The sequence below is a fragment of the Gambusia affinis genome, linkage group LG01 (genome assembly GCF_019740435.1).
Source record: "Gambusia affinis linkage group LG01, SWU_Gaff_1.0, whole genome shotgun sequence".
Taxonomy (NCBI): domain Eukaryota; kingdom Metazoa; phylum Chordata; class Actinopteri; order Cyprinodontiformes; family Poeciliidae; genus Gambusia; species Gambusia affinis.
Window position 1 is genome coordinate 28,627,260 of NC_057868.1, and position 20,815 is coordinate 28,648,074.

Sequence of the window (20,815 nt, forward strand, 5' to 3'; positions counted from 1 at the left end):
GCAGACCTGGCAGCGTGAAAATATTTTGGCAGATGGTGTTCAGCAGGGACATCTTGTTTAGGTGAAACAGGCAGATCTCACCCATCTGTCTGCACATAGTGCAACTCGCCCAGCTACATCCAAATCTGGAGGATTAATGCAGTAGGCCAGGTATGCAAGGACAAAATAGGAAGAGGAAGTACAGTACATAGAGCAGTATCCAATCATTAAAAAAAAGCTTTGCTAAAAAGTGTGCAAATTAAATTACTGTTGTGTGAAGGTCAGAGATGTTACCAAACTGAAGATTAAAGATTAACTTTAGAACTGAATATTTTTGTTTTTTTACGCATATTGGATTAAAGCCTGTTACATAATGTTGGTGGTTTCAGTTGATGTCCCAGTCAGTCTTTGAATCCTATACACAACTTTTTTTTCTTTGTTTTTTCCAGAGTTCTGGGAAATTTTGATTCAGATGTCTGTGCTGTCCAGAGCACCTTGCTGAGCCTCGAGGTTCAGACAACTGTTCAAGCCTGTGAAGCTCAGGAAAACAGGGAGTAAGGTAAATAAAATTTTCAGCAAGAAAAAAATAAACAATTTGAAGGCTGCAGAAGGCGTGCTAACTTTCAGGCTTTAGTGTGAGACACTTGCTTTCAAGCTTGCTCCCTTGCATTCCATTGTTCAAACTAATCTCGCAGCAGCTGAAGAAGACTTCAAAGACCCACTGTTGAGAAATAAAAAGTGAGGAAAAAGGTTGTTTCAAGGGTGCACAGTGAGACACTAAATTAAGATTTTGTTTTCCTTTGAGATGGGCGACCTGAAAAATAGATAAATTGTGTCACACCTACAAAAAAAGTAGTTTTAATACAGAGCATTCGTCCCACTGAAATTACAGCATCTGCAGTCCCTATAACAGGAGTCTTCAAATCTAGTTGTTGAGTTGTTGTTTTTTGTATTTTAACATGTTTTGCATAATTTCTAGTTAATTGTGTTCACATGTTTTTGGGAGGTAAAGCACAAAATAGAATTTCTTGTGGGATTAGTAAAATAATGTTGACATTATACAATTCTTTGGTACATGAAAACAGGCAGTGATTTAAAAACAAAATGACCACAAGGATCTGTGTCACTCTATGAATTCAGCTGACAAAGGCAATCAGAAAAATAACAAATATTGGGCATTGAGTTTAGTCAGGTACTCCAATATTGATAATTAAAAAAGTTCTCAATTGGGATCATGATCAGTTGAACTATTTAATCTAGCAGGTTAACATCTAACCTTTATGAAAGATGCCTCCCTTTCCCACCTTACCCCCACCAAAATCCTGATTAATACTTTTGAAATCAAGCAGAGAACGTAATTATAAAATCAGCTAATAATCCTCATACTGTTAAAACGATGATGTTCAGCTTTTAGTGCACATCCAGTGAAACACATATGAGAGAAAAACAAATTTTCAGGTGATACTGATGGAAACCTCCCACTGAATTATGCCGATTATCAAATCAAACTCAAACAACAAAGGTGTGCAGCTGCCCATAATTATTATAATCAAACATAAATTATCTGATCACCCAAGCTCTTCTCTTCAGCATCATTACTTACAACTGAGGCCTTTTCATAGTAAAAGAAGAAATTTGCATAAAGTAATTTCCCAATTGTCTTTATTTAACATTTTGATTCTAATCAAGAACAAACGATTTGCCCTTGGATGGATATATTTTACACTTTTCATACAATCGTTTATATTTATTTCAGCAAATAAAATGGTGTAAACATTTTCACAGTGCATTTGTAACTCCACTGACAACAATCAAAATAATTTATTAAATACAAAGTAATATAATTTGAAACTTTATATAGATAAATATTTTCTTATATAAACAGACATAAATGTACAACACGTCACATTCACCCTTGATTGTGTCTTTGAAATTGGGGAAGAAGGTCTGCATAACATCTGATGTGTTATTTTGTCATAATACATGCGCAGAGCTAAAATCTTTGCACATGTAAAGATTTTAGCTGGATGAAAAGCAAATTGTTTCTCATCCAATTGTTTTGTTTCCCCAATGTGACTTTCTATTTTCACGCTTCTGCTTTCGTTCGGTAGTTATTCTTTTTCAAAAACAGCGATCATCTCGGATTTGTCACAAGTCTAAAGAGGCGCTCAGAGTACATACACATTGAAAAATAGACAACTCTTTAGTTTTTCAAAATATGCTGATTCAGAATCTCACAATCAGAAAGGAACTAGGGGGGAAAACAGGTTTATCACGTTCTCATACTCCCGTCTTTCCAGATATGATTCAATGTTAAGAAAAACATGCTTAACAATAGTATTGATTTGATGCCTTGAGGGGAACTGCTGAAAACAGCTGAATTCATAATGCAGGGAGTAATGACTGCTGCACAGAGCCTGAGGCTGTCCATGAACACTGCTATATCAGCACTCTGATTTTGCTGTAATTAGGCTTCTGTGCCGTAAACAGCTCATCCATGCAAGTGTAAAGAAATGTTTGCACTTTTGCTACCTGGATTCTCTAACAATGAAAGTTCTTTGAATTCAAATTCAGCTACAGATAATGTATGTTTCAAACTACCTACAGTCAAGAAAAATCTCCCATTGTTATTCAATGGCACAGAGGCATATTTCTCATATGAATATTGTCACTCTATGGACTTAGTGCAAGGAGCATTGTGGAACACTGCTTTCCAAATGTCTTCAAATATCCCTTTCAGATTTTGTCATGCTACAACTAAAACCTTAATGTATTTTTGCAGAGGATTTTACGTCTTTGACCCGCACAAAATAAAAATTTCCAAATAAAAAAGGTAAAAGTTGGCATGCATTAGTTTTCAGCACTCTGATACCTCTACAAATATGCAATGCATTCAAAATGCTTTCAGAGGTTATGTCTTTAATAAAACAAATATTCTTCTTAATTGCTTTATTAAATATTTATGACTTTTCTGTGAAGGCTTTGCAGTAAAGGTGTGTGAAGCTGCATATTTTGGTGTCAATCTGATACCAAGTAAATACAGTGCCTGTATTACAGACAGCACTATTGATACCAATATATTTTATCATTTCATTTTGTTACATCATCAAGCATCTGATCATTAGGGTGTTTTTGTGGTTTTTTATTGGAATAATTTTGTTAAAACCTAGGCACTAATTTGAACAAAGTTGATTCAAAATATGTTTAAAACATATCAACACAATAAGCAGAAACAGAAAAACAACACAGAACGAGTGTTTTTTTCTCCCTAAATAAAGTGCAAAAAAATATGATTTGAGAACAAATCAAATGTTTTTTTTTCTCTTTTAGATAAAGCTTAGAAGCTAAATTACAAAAATAAAATACATTTCAAGGGAAAATCTGAAACTAAAGTATCAATTTTACCCCACGAGTATTGATCTGAAGCTGATACCAGCTCGGTATTGATATTATGGATTATTCCACCCACCTCTACCTCACAGTTTTATTTATCAACAAAGGTGAACAAACAACATTATGAAGACCAGTGAACACACCCTATAGTTAACTAAGGAATGAACATCAAACCTATCGAGAACCGGCCCCTTTCAGGTTTTTTAGAGAAACTGCCAAGAGACCCAGTATAACCAGGGTAGAGGAAGCAGGAAGTAATAGCAATGCATTGCTAATTGATGCTGTTAAAAGAAAGCTCTAAACATTGTGTGTAAATAGTTTCTCCAAGCTGTGTAAAACACAAGCAATCATGAAGGAGGTACTTTGGTTGGCAGCGTAGTGAAGATGCTTTTCTACAGCCGGTACAGGGGAGCTGGTCAAAGTTGGTGTGAAGATGGACGGAGCTAAATACAGGATGGCCCTGGAAAAGAAGATGCTGAAAAGGTGGAAAAGAACAGCCAGAGCTATAATGGAAGTAATTACACCCAAGCATATATGTTTTAAGGGCCCAAACAAAGTCCATACCAATTCAGAATCTGTGGCAAAACTAAAAAAAACTGATGGCAGCAAATATAAGGAAGCTGACAGAGACATTTCTTAAAAGCACAGAGTTGTAATTGCTAACTTTTTTCTAAAGATATTGTGGAACTAGTGGCATTAATTTACAGAGTTACAGGCAAGTGATAGGCAGAGAGAGAATGGCAAAGACATGAAGGAAAGCTTCTGTTGTCTTTAATCAAACCACAGATGGACTAACAACCTCAGTATTCAAGGGAACTGCTGTACTACTACACCACAGTGAGGCCCTATAATGAATATAATTCTAGTAAAAACTCAGTGGGGCAAAATTAAAATGCAAGCCACACATCATCATGTTCCTTTTAATTCAGAAGAAGAAACTGTTTAGTGTTTGTATGTCACTTAAAATCCCAATAAAAGACAATCACATCTGTGGCATTGCTTGTGTTATTTAGAAGTGTTTCTATCTCAACATAGTACATTTACACTGCAACATATGGGCACCTGATGTGGAACAATGGGTTGGGCGTACCAAAACCTTTGGAACTGTCCAATTACGCCATATTTGTGTAAGACTTGTCTGACAGAGAGCCTTATACAAACATGCCATTTGGCTCCATTTATGGAGCCATGGTCTTAGCAGTCTCATGGAAATTTTAGACAAGCTTAAATAAAATAGATCCAGCTGCAGAGAACGAACCCACTAATCCAACAGCTTACAAGCACCCTGATCTCTTCATGACAGACATTTATGGAAACACTTTGAATGTGACTCTGCTAAAGCTCAAACTACATAAAAACATAAAAAACCTTCATCCCCATTTCAAGACACTGGAAGAGACATTTTCCTTCTTATTTGTACAATTTGGCTGATAATCATGATTGGTATTTTATCTATAGTTGGCATCTTTACAAACACATATATACACACATATATACACCCATGCAGCCCTATACAGTATGCACACTATATTATCTGTATGAGTAAAGCCAGTGTAAATGACCCAGGAGGAAATGGCTCATGATACAGAATAAACACAAAGAGAGTTATAGCATTTAATATTGAAGAAAAAAAAAACAGTAGAAAAGAGACATCAGAAGCAAATATTCACAGTTGTATTTCCTGGTTTCAGTGTCCATCTTTCCCCACAAAGTGTAGGGTCAAACAAACCTCCTCAGCTCATGGCTTTAAGCAGAGTCTCTGATATGTTTATTCTTCTCATGTTCATCTGCATATTGGTAGAAAAATATGAGCGTTGAAAACAGCATTTTAGCTTTGATGGAGAGTCTGAAAGTGACTGTAACCTTTGGTTGCTGCAGACTTAGCTTTAAATGCTAATCGTTTCCTTCTTTAGTAATGTCCCAGCAACAAACAAACCACCATCGTTGTGAAAACATCACAGAAGTACAATCATTTAGTTTATTTATTTTTTTATTTTTTTATTTTTTCTATACCAAGCCATGCTTTAATTATTATTTTTTTATCCACTTCATTCTGGAGGTTACAGGACAAGATAAAGTAGTGAGATGCCACCCTGCACATGTAGGAGTTGATCAATATGCAATATAAAGTAAAAGCTGTAGATGAAAGGACTCTCAGCAGCATCTCTATAAAAGCTTTAGAAAAACTTCACTTTGCAAATGGAGTTTCTTTTTCCTTCTTTTTTTATTTTCGTTTTTGCGACTGCAAGGTTTTCACATGAAGCTACATGTGTCAGCTGAAATAAACTCAGGCTCCAGACAGCCTGAGGCGTCGTTCATTTCATCTCACAGCTTAGTGTTCAAGGATTCACACTCAAGCCCCACAAGTCTGACAGTAGAACACTCATAGAATAAATTTGTTTGGTTTAAAGACCACAGATGCTCATTGGCCTTTATTCTTCTGTCACAGTTTCTTTTGACATAGCATTCATAAACTTATGAATAAGTATATTGACTTTAGTTCAGGGGTTAGGAAGCAAAAACCTGCCTGGGGATATGCCACATTGAGGGTTTGAAGTAGGCATTCATACAAAACACAGCACAGTTGTCTCTAATGTAAAGAGTTGCAGTGTTGCTCCAAGTCTACGTTTGGATGCAGCAATAATTTATGTTAGGGTAGGTCCATGTTATGCTACCAAGGGTTATGTCTGTGGACATATTTTACTAAAACCACTACAATCATCATCAACCATGTTTATCGATATAGGCTTTACTGTGAATTAGATTCACTGAAACACTGTTAAAAATATATATTCATAAAATATAACAAAAACACTTTCATAGTGACAGCACAGCTGTTCATTTTGTTTTAAGACACACTATAACAACTTTTAAAAGTTGTCATAGCAGCACTAGTCTATGTCCTCCACTTTGAAAGTAAAGAGGTAGAAATGAACATTTTGAGTTACAAGAATTTTGTATGTATAGTTACATGTCAGTGTCCAACTAAATGGACAAACACCTGCAGAAAGATGAATTTATATTATATTGTTTTTCATGCTCTCTAATGTGACTGCTGACCATATATCAGCCACAACCCAAGTTACTCAGAAACAAATAAATCAAAAAGTCAAAAAAGTAAGTGGAGTTATATAAAGATATGGGGTTAAACACCTTACTTATTTTTTTTATAGTTAGAAAATTGCATCATGACGAGATCTGTTTTTCTATGGTGAAACCGGCATCATGTATTATTGTGATGCAACCGATTTTTCAACACCAATTGTCTCTAAATCTTTCAGGTTCAGGGAAACATGTCTATATCTAAACTGCTTGATTCAGTTCTTTCACAAGATTTTCAAATTTTATTTGAAAGGGGGGTAATATATATTTTTCAGACACATAGAGCCACTTTATGGCACAATAATTTACATTCAATTGCTATAAAAATTCTGAATATATTAAACATAATTTGAGAACAACTTAAGAAATTTGACTTCATATCAAAGTCGATTCTGACACCTTGAAAGTTGCTTCTGTTCCTTAAGAAACTCTCTTTCAGTACGTCATCCAAAGAATGCTTCCCCATGCCGTCCATTGATGCTGTTTACAGTCATACTTAAGAACATTGTGGTTTGTGTGATTAGCTCAGCTGACTCACAGTTCCACCAAGTGCTTGCTATTCGCTGCCGTCGCTGGTCTGGTGGAGCCATGGAGCTCAGCTGGGGACTGAAGAGGCAATGGCTGCCACTCAAGAGTCAAGGTTTTCTCAGACATGCATAAATGAGTTAAAGCAACAGTCTGGTTATGGGTTTGATGAGGGAATGACATTGTAACATCATATAAAGCTCTAAGCAGCTGATTTTGCATAATACACTCCCTTCAAGCCAGAGATTAACTGGGACATTTTAACAACATTGATTTTGTTCTTTTAACCCATTTATTGTGTCTTTATGTTTTTGGAATCATTGTCTTATATACATATCTACTATTTAAAGAAAGATAATTCAATCACATCAAGTGATAAAATTGAATCTGAGAAAATTATGCTCCCATCAAGTTTCAGTTGCAAACTTCACCTTTTGTATGGTATTTTTGGCGTGAGGTGTTGTGTTTTCTCCTTCCAACATGGTGACGTAAACAATTACGTTCAGACACATTTTTTTCTCAACTGACCGGACTAGATCAACCCACTGTTTCACGGGTTGTATAAAAAGTTTAGAGCAAACCCTAAACAGATTTTAAAAACAAATTTTTTTTCTTGAGCGGGGGAGTCTTGTGCAGTAACTGTGCAAAGAAATCTTTGTGATTTAGTGAATTACTTAAAGAGAAAAACTGTCATTGCTAATTCCAGGTCTCTCTGAAGCTCTTCATGATTAGCCTTAAGCACCTGATCACTTTGAACTCTTCTGATTATTTCTTTTGACTCCTTTGTCAGAAATCTAGTGAGGAATATTTGGTTAAGATTGGTTTATGTTGAAGTTTTATTGTTTCCTCTTCAGTGTCATGGACTGTGGTCACTGGCAAATTTCTAAGTTTAATAATACCTCTGTAAGCAGTCTTACAGAGCCTTTTGCATTGGCCTTTACCTCTGTAATGAAAATCCTTCTTATACACAATCATCTTGGACTTAACCAGCTGAGTTAATTTGGACTAATAGGAAATGGGATGGCAAATTCAAACAGAGCAATTTTCTTGGATTCTTAGGATTTTATTTTCCCTACTCTTTTTCTGTGGGTTGAATAGGCTCTCTGTTTTATTTCTCATAAAGTGATTTAGGAATAGGTTTGTTGTATTTTCTTTGTATGTTTTGAGTATGTGCTAAGGCTATGTGTAGTCGTAGTCTTTGCTACGAAAAGGGAAGCTTCTTGCAAACCCATGGCTGAATGTAAAAACTATAAGAATAGAAATATAAAAAAGCAAGAGGGCGGTGTGTTTTATTGCTGATTTTTTCTTTTTCTTTTTAATTTTATTTTATTGTTGAATTTGCTAGATTTCACTTCTTGTTGAGTCACTAGGGAGTTGAGATCATTTCTCGAGATTATCTGCAACATGTCACCTGATTGTTATATCACCTCAAGCAGAATATAAGATGATCATGTGAAACAGAAAACATCAAATATGAGCTGCTTTTGTTGTCAGGTAATTTGTGAAAACTAGAAAGAGCCGAAGCCTTCCCCACATAATGAGTAAAGATATCACAGAAGCTACGCCAGTCAACAAAAACACACACTCAAGCACTTCTAATTCATCTTGTACATTGCGTGTCATTTTTGACTTCGGTTGATGACCTTTGCTGCCAGGAGAAAAGAACAAAACTGCCTGTCATGCAAACAGTGCTCAGCTATGCTCAGTGAGCACTTTTATTCAGATAATGTTGGTATCTGCTGAGGCAGAAGTCTTTTATGTCTCATGTTCCCAACTTTTTTCTAATAATTGACAAGAGAAGCAATGGAGACAATATATCCATATTCATGCACAAGCATAGACATTTTCTCCTGTTTTGTATTAATTAAATAAACAGCACCCTCTTTAATGTATTATTTTTTCTCAAGAGGAAAATAACTGAAATATTTTTTTTCTCAAAGTATTTACACATAATGAATGTGGATTTTTTATTTTTTTTGCTGATCTTGTGAGTGATGAAGATTTATATATGTTTGTTTTTTAATCTCAGACTAAACTGTTCTAGCTCAGTTATTATTGATACAATTATTTTGATTTGCTAACTGACTAATGGCAGAGTTAATTGGAGGGTTCAACAGTAATTTTATTTTTAGGTAGCATCTCAAACAAACAACTTCATTCACTTCATGAATAAGGACAAATTCAAAAGAAATAATGCAAGCAAAATATCAAGAAGAGAACTGTGGATCTTCACAAGCCTGGTTCATCAGATGCTTGAATGTGCCATCTGTTTAGACAACACATGAGCAGCATGAGGATGTCCAGTCATCTCACGGATTATGAAGAAAACTAGTCTGGGTCCCAGAGTTGAATGAGTCGTATTGTGAAATGTGCCTCTCAGTTGTAAATTGCAATGCTTGTAATTACCATCCTAAAATATTTTAGGTGTGCTTTTGTTTCTCCTGATCTTGTCTCTATCAGGGACCCAGTCTGACCAACAGTTAACCCTGTTTTAGTATAAAACCTATTTTGTCCTTTGAATCTCTCTTCTGTCAGCTGGTAAGGTGCTAATATGTAATAATAATAATAATAATAATAATAATAATAATAATAATAATAATAATAATAATAATAATAATAATAATAATAATAATAATAATAATAATAATAATAATAATAATAAAAACATTAATAAAATCTGCACAAGCCTTTTAGTTTAATTACTTTTGTTATTTCTTTTGGGGGGTTTTTGTGTGTGTTATTTTTAGAATGAGACATCTAAGGGGTAATCCTTTCATTCTGCTTTTTTTCCTTGCTTTGGTGCCAGAAGATCAAATTTTATATCACAAATTATAATATGTAAAAAAATAAATAAATAAATAAATAAAATAAAGAAGAAGTAAACTGTAAAATAAAAATAAACATTTCCATGAAATATTAAAAAATTGTTCTTGTTTTGGCCCAAAGGAGCTGTTAAACCAACCATCCAAGCATTTTTCCTAGAGACAATGAGATATAACACTGCAGAGTAACTAATGCTGTTACTAGGATGTTCATTTTTATGAGGGTAATAAAAAGCTTTGTGAGTTTGAATTGTTCTTTATTTATTTGATGAATCTACTTGATGAAAAGGTGAACCTCAAGTTCGACAAATTGTAGGCAAATTAATTGAGGCTTCGAAAACGTTCTCTGACAGCAATAGGAACACAATATTTACTTACTTTTAGATAAGAGCAGCAACCCTGTAGTCCTTCAGTATGAGGCATGCATTAATAAATACAAATATCTCATAACGTACAGCACTTGTAAAAAAACATAAAGGGTTGTTTAGGGAGTAGTCAGTTTCAGTATCAGTTCCTCCCACTAAATCCAGCTTAAATTGATTTTGCAATTTGACTCTTCAGTCTTGTTTCCTAGATGTTGATTGTTCAGAGCAATAAAATAGTTGATGCTTGTAATTTTTACCTGACAAATTTACCATCTGAACTGGTTGGCTTGCTTATTTTACTGTATTTGCATCTAACTGCATGATCAAATTTTTTAACTCTTTTTTTTTTTTTTCTATTGGCAGTATTAAATATTTGAGGCATAGAACAAGCTTTAAACTCAGGAATAATACTGAATAAAGTCTTTTTCATCAGTGAGTAAGTCTTGAGCTTTGGATTATTCCTGAAATTGCAATTAGCCTTTTTTTTTAATCCAACATCTTGCAGTTTTTTGTTGCTGGTTTCTTTTGGCAGCTTTTGTTTTTGAGGCTGTGTTTTTCTCTCCTTAAAGAAAGTCACTCTGCAGCTCATTGGAGAGCTGACTGACAGCGACCTCGGTTTGCACAGATCCTTTCAGTATTCTGGCAGTCTGTTGAGGACTGTAATCTGTGAAATTTTCCTTGGCACCGGAGACTGTTTCAGTACAAGGACAATGTCTGCAGGTCCGGTGGTTCTCTGGCAGTCCATTTGACAACCTTGTAGAGTTGCACTCGTCAATGTGATGAGATTGCCTGCAAGTTCCCTTCTGTGCAGAGCTGTGTTGACAAAAACATCTGCAGAGTGTGCTTCTGCAGTGAGCAACATCCCGACACAGAGACTTGCGGAAATTGGGCTTGAAGACCAGATAGACAATGGGATTGTAAAGGGTGGAGGACTTGGCAAAAATGGCTGCCAAAGCAAAAGCCATTGGTGGTACATCTGTTGCGTTCCCAAAGGCTGCCCACATGGAAACAATTGCATATGGACTCCAAGCTGTGAGGAAACCAATGCAAACTGCCACGGAAAGCTGAAAAGTAAACATGATGATTCTTAAAAGACATTCCTCATGGGAAAAAAAAGCTAATTAAGACAAAATAAGTATTTCTAAAAAAGTAAGATTATGGAGTTACCTTAACTATAAGTGCATGTGCATTGGTGATCTTGTTCTGTGGAGACATGTGCTGCTGCACGGCCTGCCGAGAGCCTCGCACTGTCACTAAGATGAAGGTGTAGGACAGAAATATAACAGTACAGGGAACAATGTAGCAGAAGAAGAAGAGACAGATGATGTAACTCATCGCTGCAGAACTGTGGTTGGGAGCGTGCCAGTTGATGCAGCAAGCAGTCCCATAAGGTTCAGCCCCATACTCTCCCCAACCTGACAGTGGACCCACGGCAAACACTCCGGCGTAGCACCAGATGCCCGCGACAAGTAGGGAGGCATGGCAGTATGAGAATTTGTTACCTGTAAAGGGAAATGGCGGATAAATCAGTGGCTATTAAGGACACAAAATGTGGTAAAAGTGTGAAAAAGCATTTATTCAAGTGGTAGTTTGATACGACAGATACATTTTTATTCCAACTAAAGTACTTTTTTTTTTAATTTTGAAAGGTTTTTCAGCACGTATATGGCAGCACGTATTGGTGAATAATGGAATATGCAAATATGTGTTTACCTAATGTGGGTAGATGTGATTTGAAAATCACTTGAAAGTAAAAAGAACAAGTTTAAAGTACTCTTTAAAATACTGTAGACGTGCAAATAATTCACAGTAATTATAGCTACATCCAACCGATTGTCTATTATTATTATTATATAAAGTAGTCGAGTTATTTCAGTGTTTTTCCGATGTAGTTTGTTTGTAATGATACTGTTTATTCAGCTTGCAAAGCATTCAGTAAAATAGAGAAATTCTTAGTCTGGCAGAACAGAAGCCAAAAAAAAAGCTAAATATTTTCAACACATTTTTTATGAAGGTGTTTTTTTGGTATCATGAAACCACATGCTCAGGTTTTGCAGTGTTCACCTTAAGCGTTTGCACCTAATTTTCTACAATGTTATATGAGAAGTTGTGCAGAACTTCTGCTGCAGCGCTCGTGTCCGAGTTTGAGTAAGAGGCTCTGTGAGAAATACTGCAACAGCCCTCACCACATTCTGCTATAATTGATTTAGGCAAGGGCTTTTTCAGAGCACATTCAATGAAAAGGAGAACACGGACAGTCTTATCTGGCACCGCACAGCCTCTTCAGCAGGATGTCAACCCCTCTTACTCTTCAAGCTGAGGGTGGGGGTGGCGATTACACCCAGTGGCCCTCGCTGAGCTGTGTGGACTTGTGGAAAGGGTGTAGCCTTTACAGATGGATGGCTTTTATCTGGAACATTACTCCAGAGAACAAAACTCCAACTATCCAAGTGACACATCAAGGCTTAATCGTTTTTTCAAACTGAACTGAATGCCAGTTCAGAGAAAAACCCACACATTTTTGCTCCAACATTTACAGCGATGATGTTTCTAACTTTATTTTCCTTCTAATTGCAATATTGAAATGCTAGCAAGTTAAAAATATTAGATAGTGCCAGCAGTCTTTGTTTTCTCAGATTATCATTGTAATAAACATTTAGAAATATATTAGTAGAAACATTAAATTAGTGAGATGAAAGAAGCTCTTCTGGCAATCTCATATAATTATTAGTTTGAAGTTAGAATCATCCGGAATGTCATAAGATAAAAACATATTTGGACTGCATTAGTAACAGTGATGTTTTATTTGGTCCTTTTATTAATTTAGCCATTTTGACAGCCTACGCAGAAAAATGTGAAATGGACACATAACAATTAGTGGAAGGCTGTAGTTTTTCTTTGTTTTTTTCTGCCTAAAGATCCAGCAGTGATGCCCTCCAATCTACACATATCAACATATCGACTCCGATACCAGCAAGATGACAAATCAAAATTACTACTACAAAAAAGATAGCAACAAATAACTAGATATAAGTAAAAGAAATTAAAATAATAAAGTAAATCAAATAATAAAAGTTAAGTATCAAAGGAAGAGCAAAATAAAGAAATACTGTAAATGCCCTGTTATGTTCATTCTATTTAAATATGTTTGCGTTAATTAAATAAATACTTGATTTTTTAATTTTTTTTACACTCACATGCGTTGAAAAGAGGATATATTTGTTTACTATTATTTTGTGTTAAAGCATGTGGGTTTTTTTTTTTTTTTGTCATAAAGGTAATTTATTTCAAAATTATCCCAAATAGGATGTGTTATAAATCTTTAACTAAACATAACTTAGAGGCAACAGGATGGCACAGGGTTCTTTGGCCTGAAGTCTCATAAAAGCAGGATAATTGGAGCTCATTTGCACTTCAGACACTATTTATAAGGCTTGATGTCTCTTGTGTTTTACACACTTCGTTATAAACCGTGTTTACCTGCAACTAAACAAGAGGAGCTCTTTGAAAACAAAGACTTCAATTATAGCAAGCATAAGTTAAAACTGATTGAGAAATCATATTTCACTCTATTGTAATTATGTCGAGTTGCATAAAGATAAGGTGAAATCATTCTGTTTTGACAACAACAAATTGTCCACAATATGAGATCTAAAGACATACATCCTGTTGCATCATTGCAGTTAGGTCTGTTTCTCTAGATTTTTGTGTCTTCTGAAACCAATGCAGGTTTTTGCTGCAGTAATTATATTTTGTGAAGCAATTTCCAGAGTCTGTCAAGCACTGATAATGCAAACTGATGAATTATGTTCAGAATTCCCCTCTTCTGCGAACCCCTGTGGTGCAAATAGACTGGCATAAATGTGTGAGGAATATGAACAGAAACATCAGTAAGTTACAATGTTTTGGGTGGAGGACCAATACCATGAAACCACTGAAATACAGACTTGTACAGCTTGACTTGTGCTTGGATTGCTTTGATCCAGTATAGCTTTCTGGGATATCAAAAACTATTAGAATACATCAAAAGCTAATTTAAAGACCACATAGTAATCAAATTATTCCCCAGGAAAACAGAGCATATTGCCCCAGCTTTAAAGTCCCTACACTGGCTCCCCCGTAGGTCAGAGAAAAAACTTTAAAAAAATACTGTTGTTAGTTTATAAATAACTGAAGGCTTAGAACCACAATTCATTAAAGATCTGCTGCTGTTGTATCAACCTCCTATATCCCTCAGGTCTTTCGGTTCTGGTCTGCTCTGCATCCACAGAAACAAACACGGAGAAGCAGCATTCAGGTTCTATGCACCACAAATCTGGATCAAACTTCCAGGAAACTGCAAAACAGCTGAAACATTGAGTTCCTTTAAATGTAGACTACAAACCCACTTGTTTAGAGTTCCTTTTGAGACATAATAAATGAAACATTGACCAACATATCTAATGATGGCTCTTGACAAAATGTAAAAGGTTTACTGGCTTTCTCAATTTTTGACTGTTAGTGTCTTTTATGACTTTGTATTTTTGTGTTTTTGTGATGTAAAGCACTTTAAACTGCTTTGTTGCTGAAATCAATCAATCAGTTGATTGATATGAATAACCCATTCTTAGTATAAAGATAGGCATTTAGGGTTGATGTATTTAAACCTTTAACTGAGAAACCTACTCTAAATCAAGAGGCCTTAATAAATTGCTGATTTATATCTAATCTACTTTTGTTGTTGAAAAATGGTAGATCATCAATAATGTGAACTTTAAACACAGTGATTACCTGTAGAAAGGGTTGCAGTCAGGCATTACACCTCATCACTGAACCACCACTGGTTAAAATCACTAAACATATTGGGCCCTCAAACTATGATCAAGATTAACATTTTTGAAAAAGGTCTGCAGCTAAATAAAAAAAAAGAAGCCTAATGTACCTATATTTTTATTTTTCTTCCTAATTGTCCTTGCAGTAGTGAATAGGAGTAAATGACTTGGTGTGGTACAGACACATAGAGGACAACAGGCCATTTAGATGTAGCCAGCCTCCATCACTTTGGTATAAAGACAAAAATACCTTGACTTTCACCTGAGAAACATGAATCAAGCTGGTTTATCTAAAGAAATGACAAACTTTATTGAAAGGTGATTAGTCTCCAGCTGAGTTTTGGTGCAGGTTAACCAATCAAGAAAAAAAACTGACACTTATATCTACAATTAAAATTTTAATTAGATTCCCCAATGTAACAAATGTATTGAATAATAAGTTAGGAACTTCTATTTAATTGTGTCCATCTAAGACTTTTCTGGCCTGGTTCAAAGCATAGCTGGCCTGTTGAAATGCGATGATATAATTTATCTGGTCAAAGTACAGCATGTCCCAAAAAAGCTCTGCCCTGCTGCAAAATGTGCAAGATGTTATTATGGCCCCCTGGATATGTAGGTGAGTGGCTTAAGTAGCATGGAGTCAGCTATTAAACACTGCATGTCAGACTCAACACCAGGACTCGGTTACATAAGCACCGGAAGAGCTGCTGCCACTCAGTTTGCCTGGCAGATTTTTGGGATCCCAGCAGGAATATAAAAACGGGACAGAATAACAGACAAGCTGTGACAATTTTCAAGCATCAAAGTTTAACAATTTATAAGCATCACCAGAATAACACAACATGCTTATCTGGTGTGACATGCAGACACTAAAGCTGGACCTGTTCATTTTATACTGAACAGAGATTTTAAATAGCACAGCTTGAGATTAATGAATCTTTTATTTTTTTTATTTTTATGTGTGAAAAGATAACAATTTAGCATTTTCTATGCTTTATAGGATTAAGACAGGAATTGACAATCATTATCACATTTACTATTATTAGTATTTGTAAATATTGTGATATTAATAATTTATCAGTTGATATCTAATAAGCTTTAATTGAATATGGGCTTCAAACAATAACATATTAATGAACATTATTATGCACTATTAAATGGTGCAGTAGTGCAATCACACAACTTAATGCATTTGGTGTATTGAAGTATTCCATTTAGTAATGGATAAGTTATTTTTATTTAGCAATAACTTTTATTGTGTGGCTTGTACTTTTGGCTCTGACAGATATATTTGCACAAATATTAAGGATTTTTTTACAAGCTGTTTTTTATAGTAATTTTATTACTACTACAACTAAATATTATGATGCCTTTGAATTTAATACCAACCAAAGAAACAATACATGGACTAGTCAAGCCTGGAATTCGTTATTCGACACTGATTAATTAATTGTGTAAAACACAAGTAAAAAAAAAAAAAAAGTTGGATTCTTAGTTTTTACCAAATGTTACTTTAATCCAGTATGGTTTTATTGTTAGACCTTTCTTGTTAAATGCATCCTAATAAATGGTCCGTATAGTGCTTACATACTGACTGACTTATACTAGAGCCACATTCACATTTATACACCAATGCACAGAGCAGTTGGCAACTTGGGGCTAAGTGCCTTGCCCATTGATGTGATGGGAGGAAGTTGGGATCAAACCTACAACCTTCCAGTTGCAGGACAAATATTCTCCTGACTGTTCTCCTGTCAACTATTTATTGTGACGCCAAGCACAATAAAAATATCCTCCAAGTTTAGATGGAGTTTTGGATTCTTGTGCATGAACTCTGCTTCATTATTAACAGACCTGGCCCATAAAAATCTACTCTGTGAGTAATCACAGCCATTTTACAGAATGTTAGAAACTCTGTCTGAAAGCTCTTTGACAGGAAGGAAAACCAGACCTTTTAGCTATATTAGATTAGAGAGATGCTAATTATAAAGCAGAATTATAGAAAGTTGGCCAATACAATGACACGAGCCTGAGACAGAGATGTGCTTTTATTCAATTACCTTTAAACTAAGTTATGGCTGGAGACAATCTAGCTGTATCTTATTCAGGATCAAATATCCCTGCCAAATTCCTGTCATTCACAAAAGTATAAATGACAGTGTTTAAATAAATGTAATTTGTTTACATACTTCATATACTTTAGTAAGTAAAATTGGATTATACACAGTTTAGATTAAAAGATGATTCATGTTTCAAGTGTCCATCATGATTAGTGAATAAAGGCTTGCAGCTAAGTAGTGCGGTAACAAACCAGCTCCTCAAATAAACCTGAAATGTTGGTGGAAAGGTTTAACGAGCAATTTGGAAAAAAGCTGATAAGTCATAAAAAAATGACTCTGAGTTACTCTCTTAGAAATCTGACATAGAAACATGCATGGCCTTTTGATGTGTCCTTAGAAGTCCCTACAGAGTATTACAAAAATATGTAAACTGTTCGTGCTGCTGAAAGATTTGGCTCAGAAAGATGAAATCAAGCAAATAAAAGCTGAATAATTAATGGGGCAAACGGATGAAATGTGCATTTGGAAAATCCACTACTTAGATAATTTACTGTCACACCATGTCTATGCAAACTAAAAAAATCCAGATTTTATTCCAACAAACATTGAAAACATTATTATAGGAATCATATATTCTGGATCTTTTTTTCATTATTAAAAAGATCCAGACCCAAAGTAACATCAAGACCTTTCAGGTCTGAAGGCAAAGTCTTTCAGGTCACGCTATTATAAGTATATTTTATGCAAACTATTAACACTGTGCCCTTTTCTGTCTAGAAAACAATGTTAATTTATGCAACAAACTTTTTATATGTATTTTTCTTGCTCAAGTTATCACCTCTGTTGGTTCACAGCAAAAATGTCATGGGTTCAAATCCCAGTAAGGTCAGAGTCTTCCATTATGAATTTTGGAAGCTGTTCCATGTAATAGTATCTGTCAATATACATATTGTCAATAAGTTAACTTATTTTATTAAAAATATTTTAGTTAAAATGAAACTCACATAGACTCGTAATGCACATATTAATGTGTATCTCTTGTGAAATAAACAAATATATGCAACTGATAAAAAGGATGTTTAATATTGAAATGCTATGGGCCACACAAAAGGGGAAACTTCTGACTTGGCAGCTATCTTGCGGTCATTGACACCCTGCAACAGGAGGAAAAGCCACAAAGAACATTGAAAACGAAGCTGTTCACAGAGTGCTCCATCTTACCAAATTAATAGAAAGCTGACTGGAAATAAAATCATGGTGTTACTGTGCTCGAAACACGCCTCACCTGAACCCCAAACAGAGATTGTAAAGTCTAAGTATTGTCAAGAGGAAGATTAAAGACAGAAAATCCAAGAAAGCAGATGAGCTGAGCTGCCCATGGACCTCTTGGCACTTCAGACTGAGAACAGAAGACCTTGGCCTCTTGCAGCAACATTTGCCATATGGTAAGGATAAGCAAAGTTTCGCTCAAAATGCAAAGCAATAATAATAATTTTACATGACATATTTTTTGCCCAAAATTACAATCAAAACTTTTGATGTCTGTTAATTTTATTTGTCCTATTCAATCATTTCCATCTTTAAAACATACTGATGATCACACTTTATATGGTGTTTTTGTGATTATGGGTGGTTGGTTACGCATGGAATAATAATAAATAGTATAAAAAATGCTTTGATTACCATAGTTTGGACAGCAGACCTTGAGCCAACAAACACAAGAGAGCACCGTGAGATTGGACAGACTGCACAGGCCAAACAAAACACCACAAAAGGCATAGACAGTGCAGGTTGTCAGGTTAAATAACCACCTGAAAAGAAAGAAAAGTAGAAAAGAGCAAATGTCACTGAATAACATCTTGGTTAAACAAATATTTATGTGCAAACTCTCTCTGGAAACATTTTTAGACAACAAGAGAGAGGCAGTAAATTTAATGAATGCCATTCTTCTGGTCACAAGTGATGATAGGCAGACAGAAAGCGACACACTTTGACTCAACACTGGTCGCTTTGACACCTTACATCCAAAGATCCTCAGAGGATCAGATGAAGATATTGGAGAAGGTCACCAGCTGAAGTGGGAAACATGTGGATAAGAAAAATTGCAATTCTTCTGACATTTTTAGATTTTTTATGATCAACACAACTGTGTTGTGAATCTAGAAATTGGTGTCATTATATCGAGCAGATCTTGTGGCTAGCAGTTTTCAACCACTTAAAAGGCTCTTGGAGTACCTTGGCAGCTGCTTTTGGTATTACTGTTGAATTGCAACTGGAATAAAAATGACGGCAAATTGTTTTAATTTGATCAATTTGCAAAACTCTGTCTTTCCCTGAACATTGAGGCAAACTACACTTTGTGTTTTAAATGTCTCCTTCTTCAGTACATTTAATAGGCTCCTGGAAAACTTCAGTTGTTTCAATTATGGTTTGTTGGAGCAAAAATAAAAAGAAGAGAAAAACATGCTGGACAGTGTTTTTCGAAAGTAGGGATGATAGTCACCTTAAAAGATGGAGATACACTGTCGCTCTACTAGAATGCCAACTAGTTTTTTTTGTATTATTTTGGTCCTTGTGTCTCTTTTGCAAAAACAGTCATGTTAAGTAAAAAGCTTAATTCAATAGATTTAGATTTTGTAACTGAACGTAATTTCATTTTACACTGACTGGACAGTGACTATAAAGTATAGACTGTTAACAAGAAATTAATAAAAATGTAAGCGCTTTCCAGTACTGGATAATATCAATGAAGATTTCCATCTGCTGAATAAGTTCAAATCTACAATTGTTTTCTGCAGTTTATGAAATTCAGCTCATTCTATTGATGCCTTTGGACGCAAGAGAAACCATCGACCTCTGAACTGTGGGAATCGGGTTGTTTGAATTGTGATAATCACACATGGAAAATGTCTATTTTATCTCCAAAACCACCAACTCTGACAATGGATTAAATAGGTTCATGATTAGATGGAAAGATGGAGAGATACTAATGGTCAAATAGTTATGACTCATTGGTGTTAGAGTTGTTTTTTCATTTGGATTCTGTTTTGATCAGTTGTTTACTTTTTTAAATCCAGTCTTATTAGTTAATTTCTTTGCATTAGTTTATTTATATTTGTGTTTTGCTTTCAATTTTGTTCTTTGACAAAAGTTTGTCTTTACCCATGATTTTTACTTCTGTGGTCCCAGTTCAAGTTCTCTGTTACATAAGAAACTTACTTCAGCTGCCACTCTTACTCCCCTTCAAAACTGGCCCTTGTCACCTGGCTCTCACCGCCTGCTCTCTCCTTCAGCTTTTTTCCCCTTTTGCTTCTACAGTAATTAGTTATTCTGGTGCGTGGCAACCTGTCCAGGGTAAACCTGCCCAATGACTGATGGAGATAAGAACCAGCCCCCCCAGAGACCCAGCAAGGATAAGCGCGTAAAGATAATGGATGGAAAGTTCTTCTGTGTGGTTATTCAAATTCACCACTTTCTCTGTATTTGAGCTCGTCGGTTTAAATTGTTCGTCACTGTTTCCTTCCATTTTCTAATCCTGTTCTTTCATGCTTTTTTCCTTTTTTCCTCAATCCCAGAACTCAATTCTATTGAAATTTGTATACTCTTCTAAAGAGCTTGGTCAGCTCTAGGAAGCTGATTTATTTAGACAATTGCTGTTTCTGATGTGAAATTGGTCAATTATTAAGAAATAATTAATCCATAAGACTGATTATAACTACATAAAAATGTTGTTAGTGATAAATGTCGTTGGTAAGTTT

General features: G+C 35.2%; 1 protein-coding gene across 1 annotated transcript in view; it reads right to left on the bottom strand.

The window, feature by feature from the left end:
* Positions 1 to 9,681: 9,681 nt before the first annotated feature.
* The window catches only part of opn7b (opsin 7, group member b), a 47,405-nt gene continuing 36,271 nt past the window's right edge, over positions 9,682 to 20,815 (bottom strand). The window contains exons 5-7 of the mRNA XM_044114619.1: positions 18,741 to 18,868; positions 11,354 to 11,688; positions 9,682 to 11,250 (exon numbers count right to left, since the gene is read on the bottom strand). Of these exons, the coding sequence (XP_043970554.1) occupies positions 10,750 to 11,250; positions 11,354 to 11,688; positions 18,741 to 18,868 (964 nt within the window). The 3' untranslated portion in view covers positions 9,682 to 10,749. The remainder of the gene's footprint in view (positions 11,251 to 11,353; positions 11,689 to 18,740; positions 18,869 to 20,815) is intronic.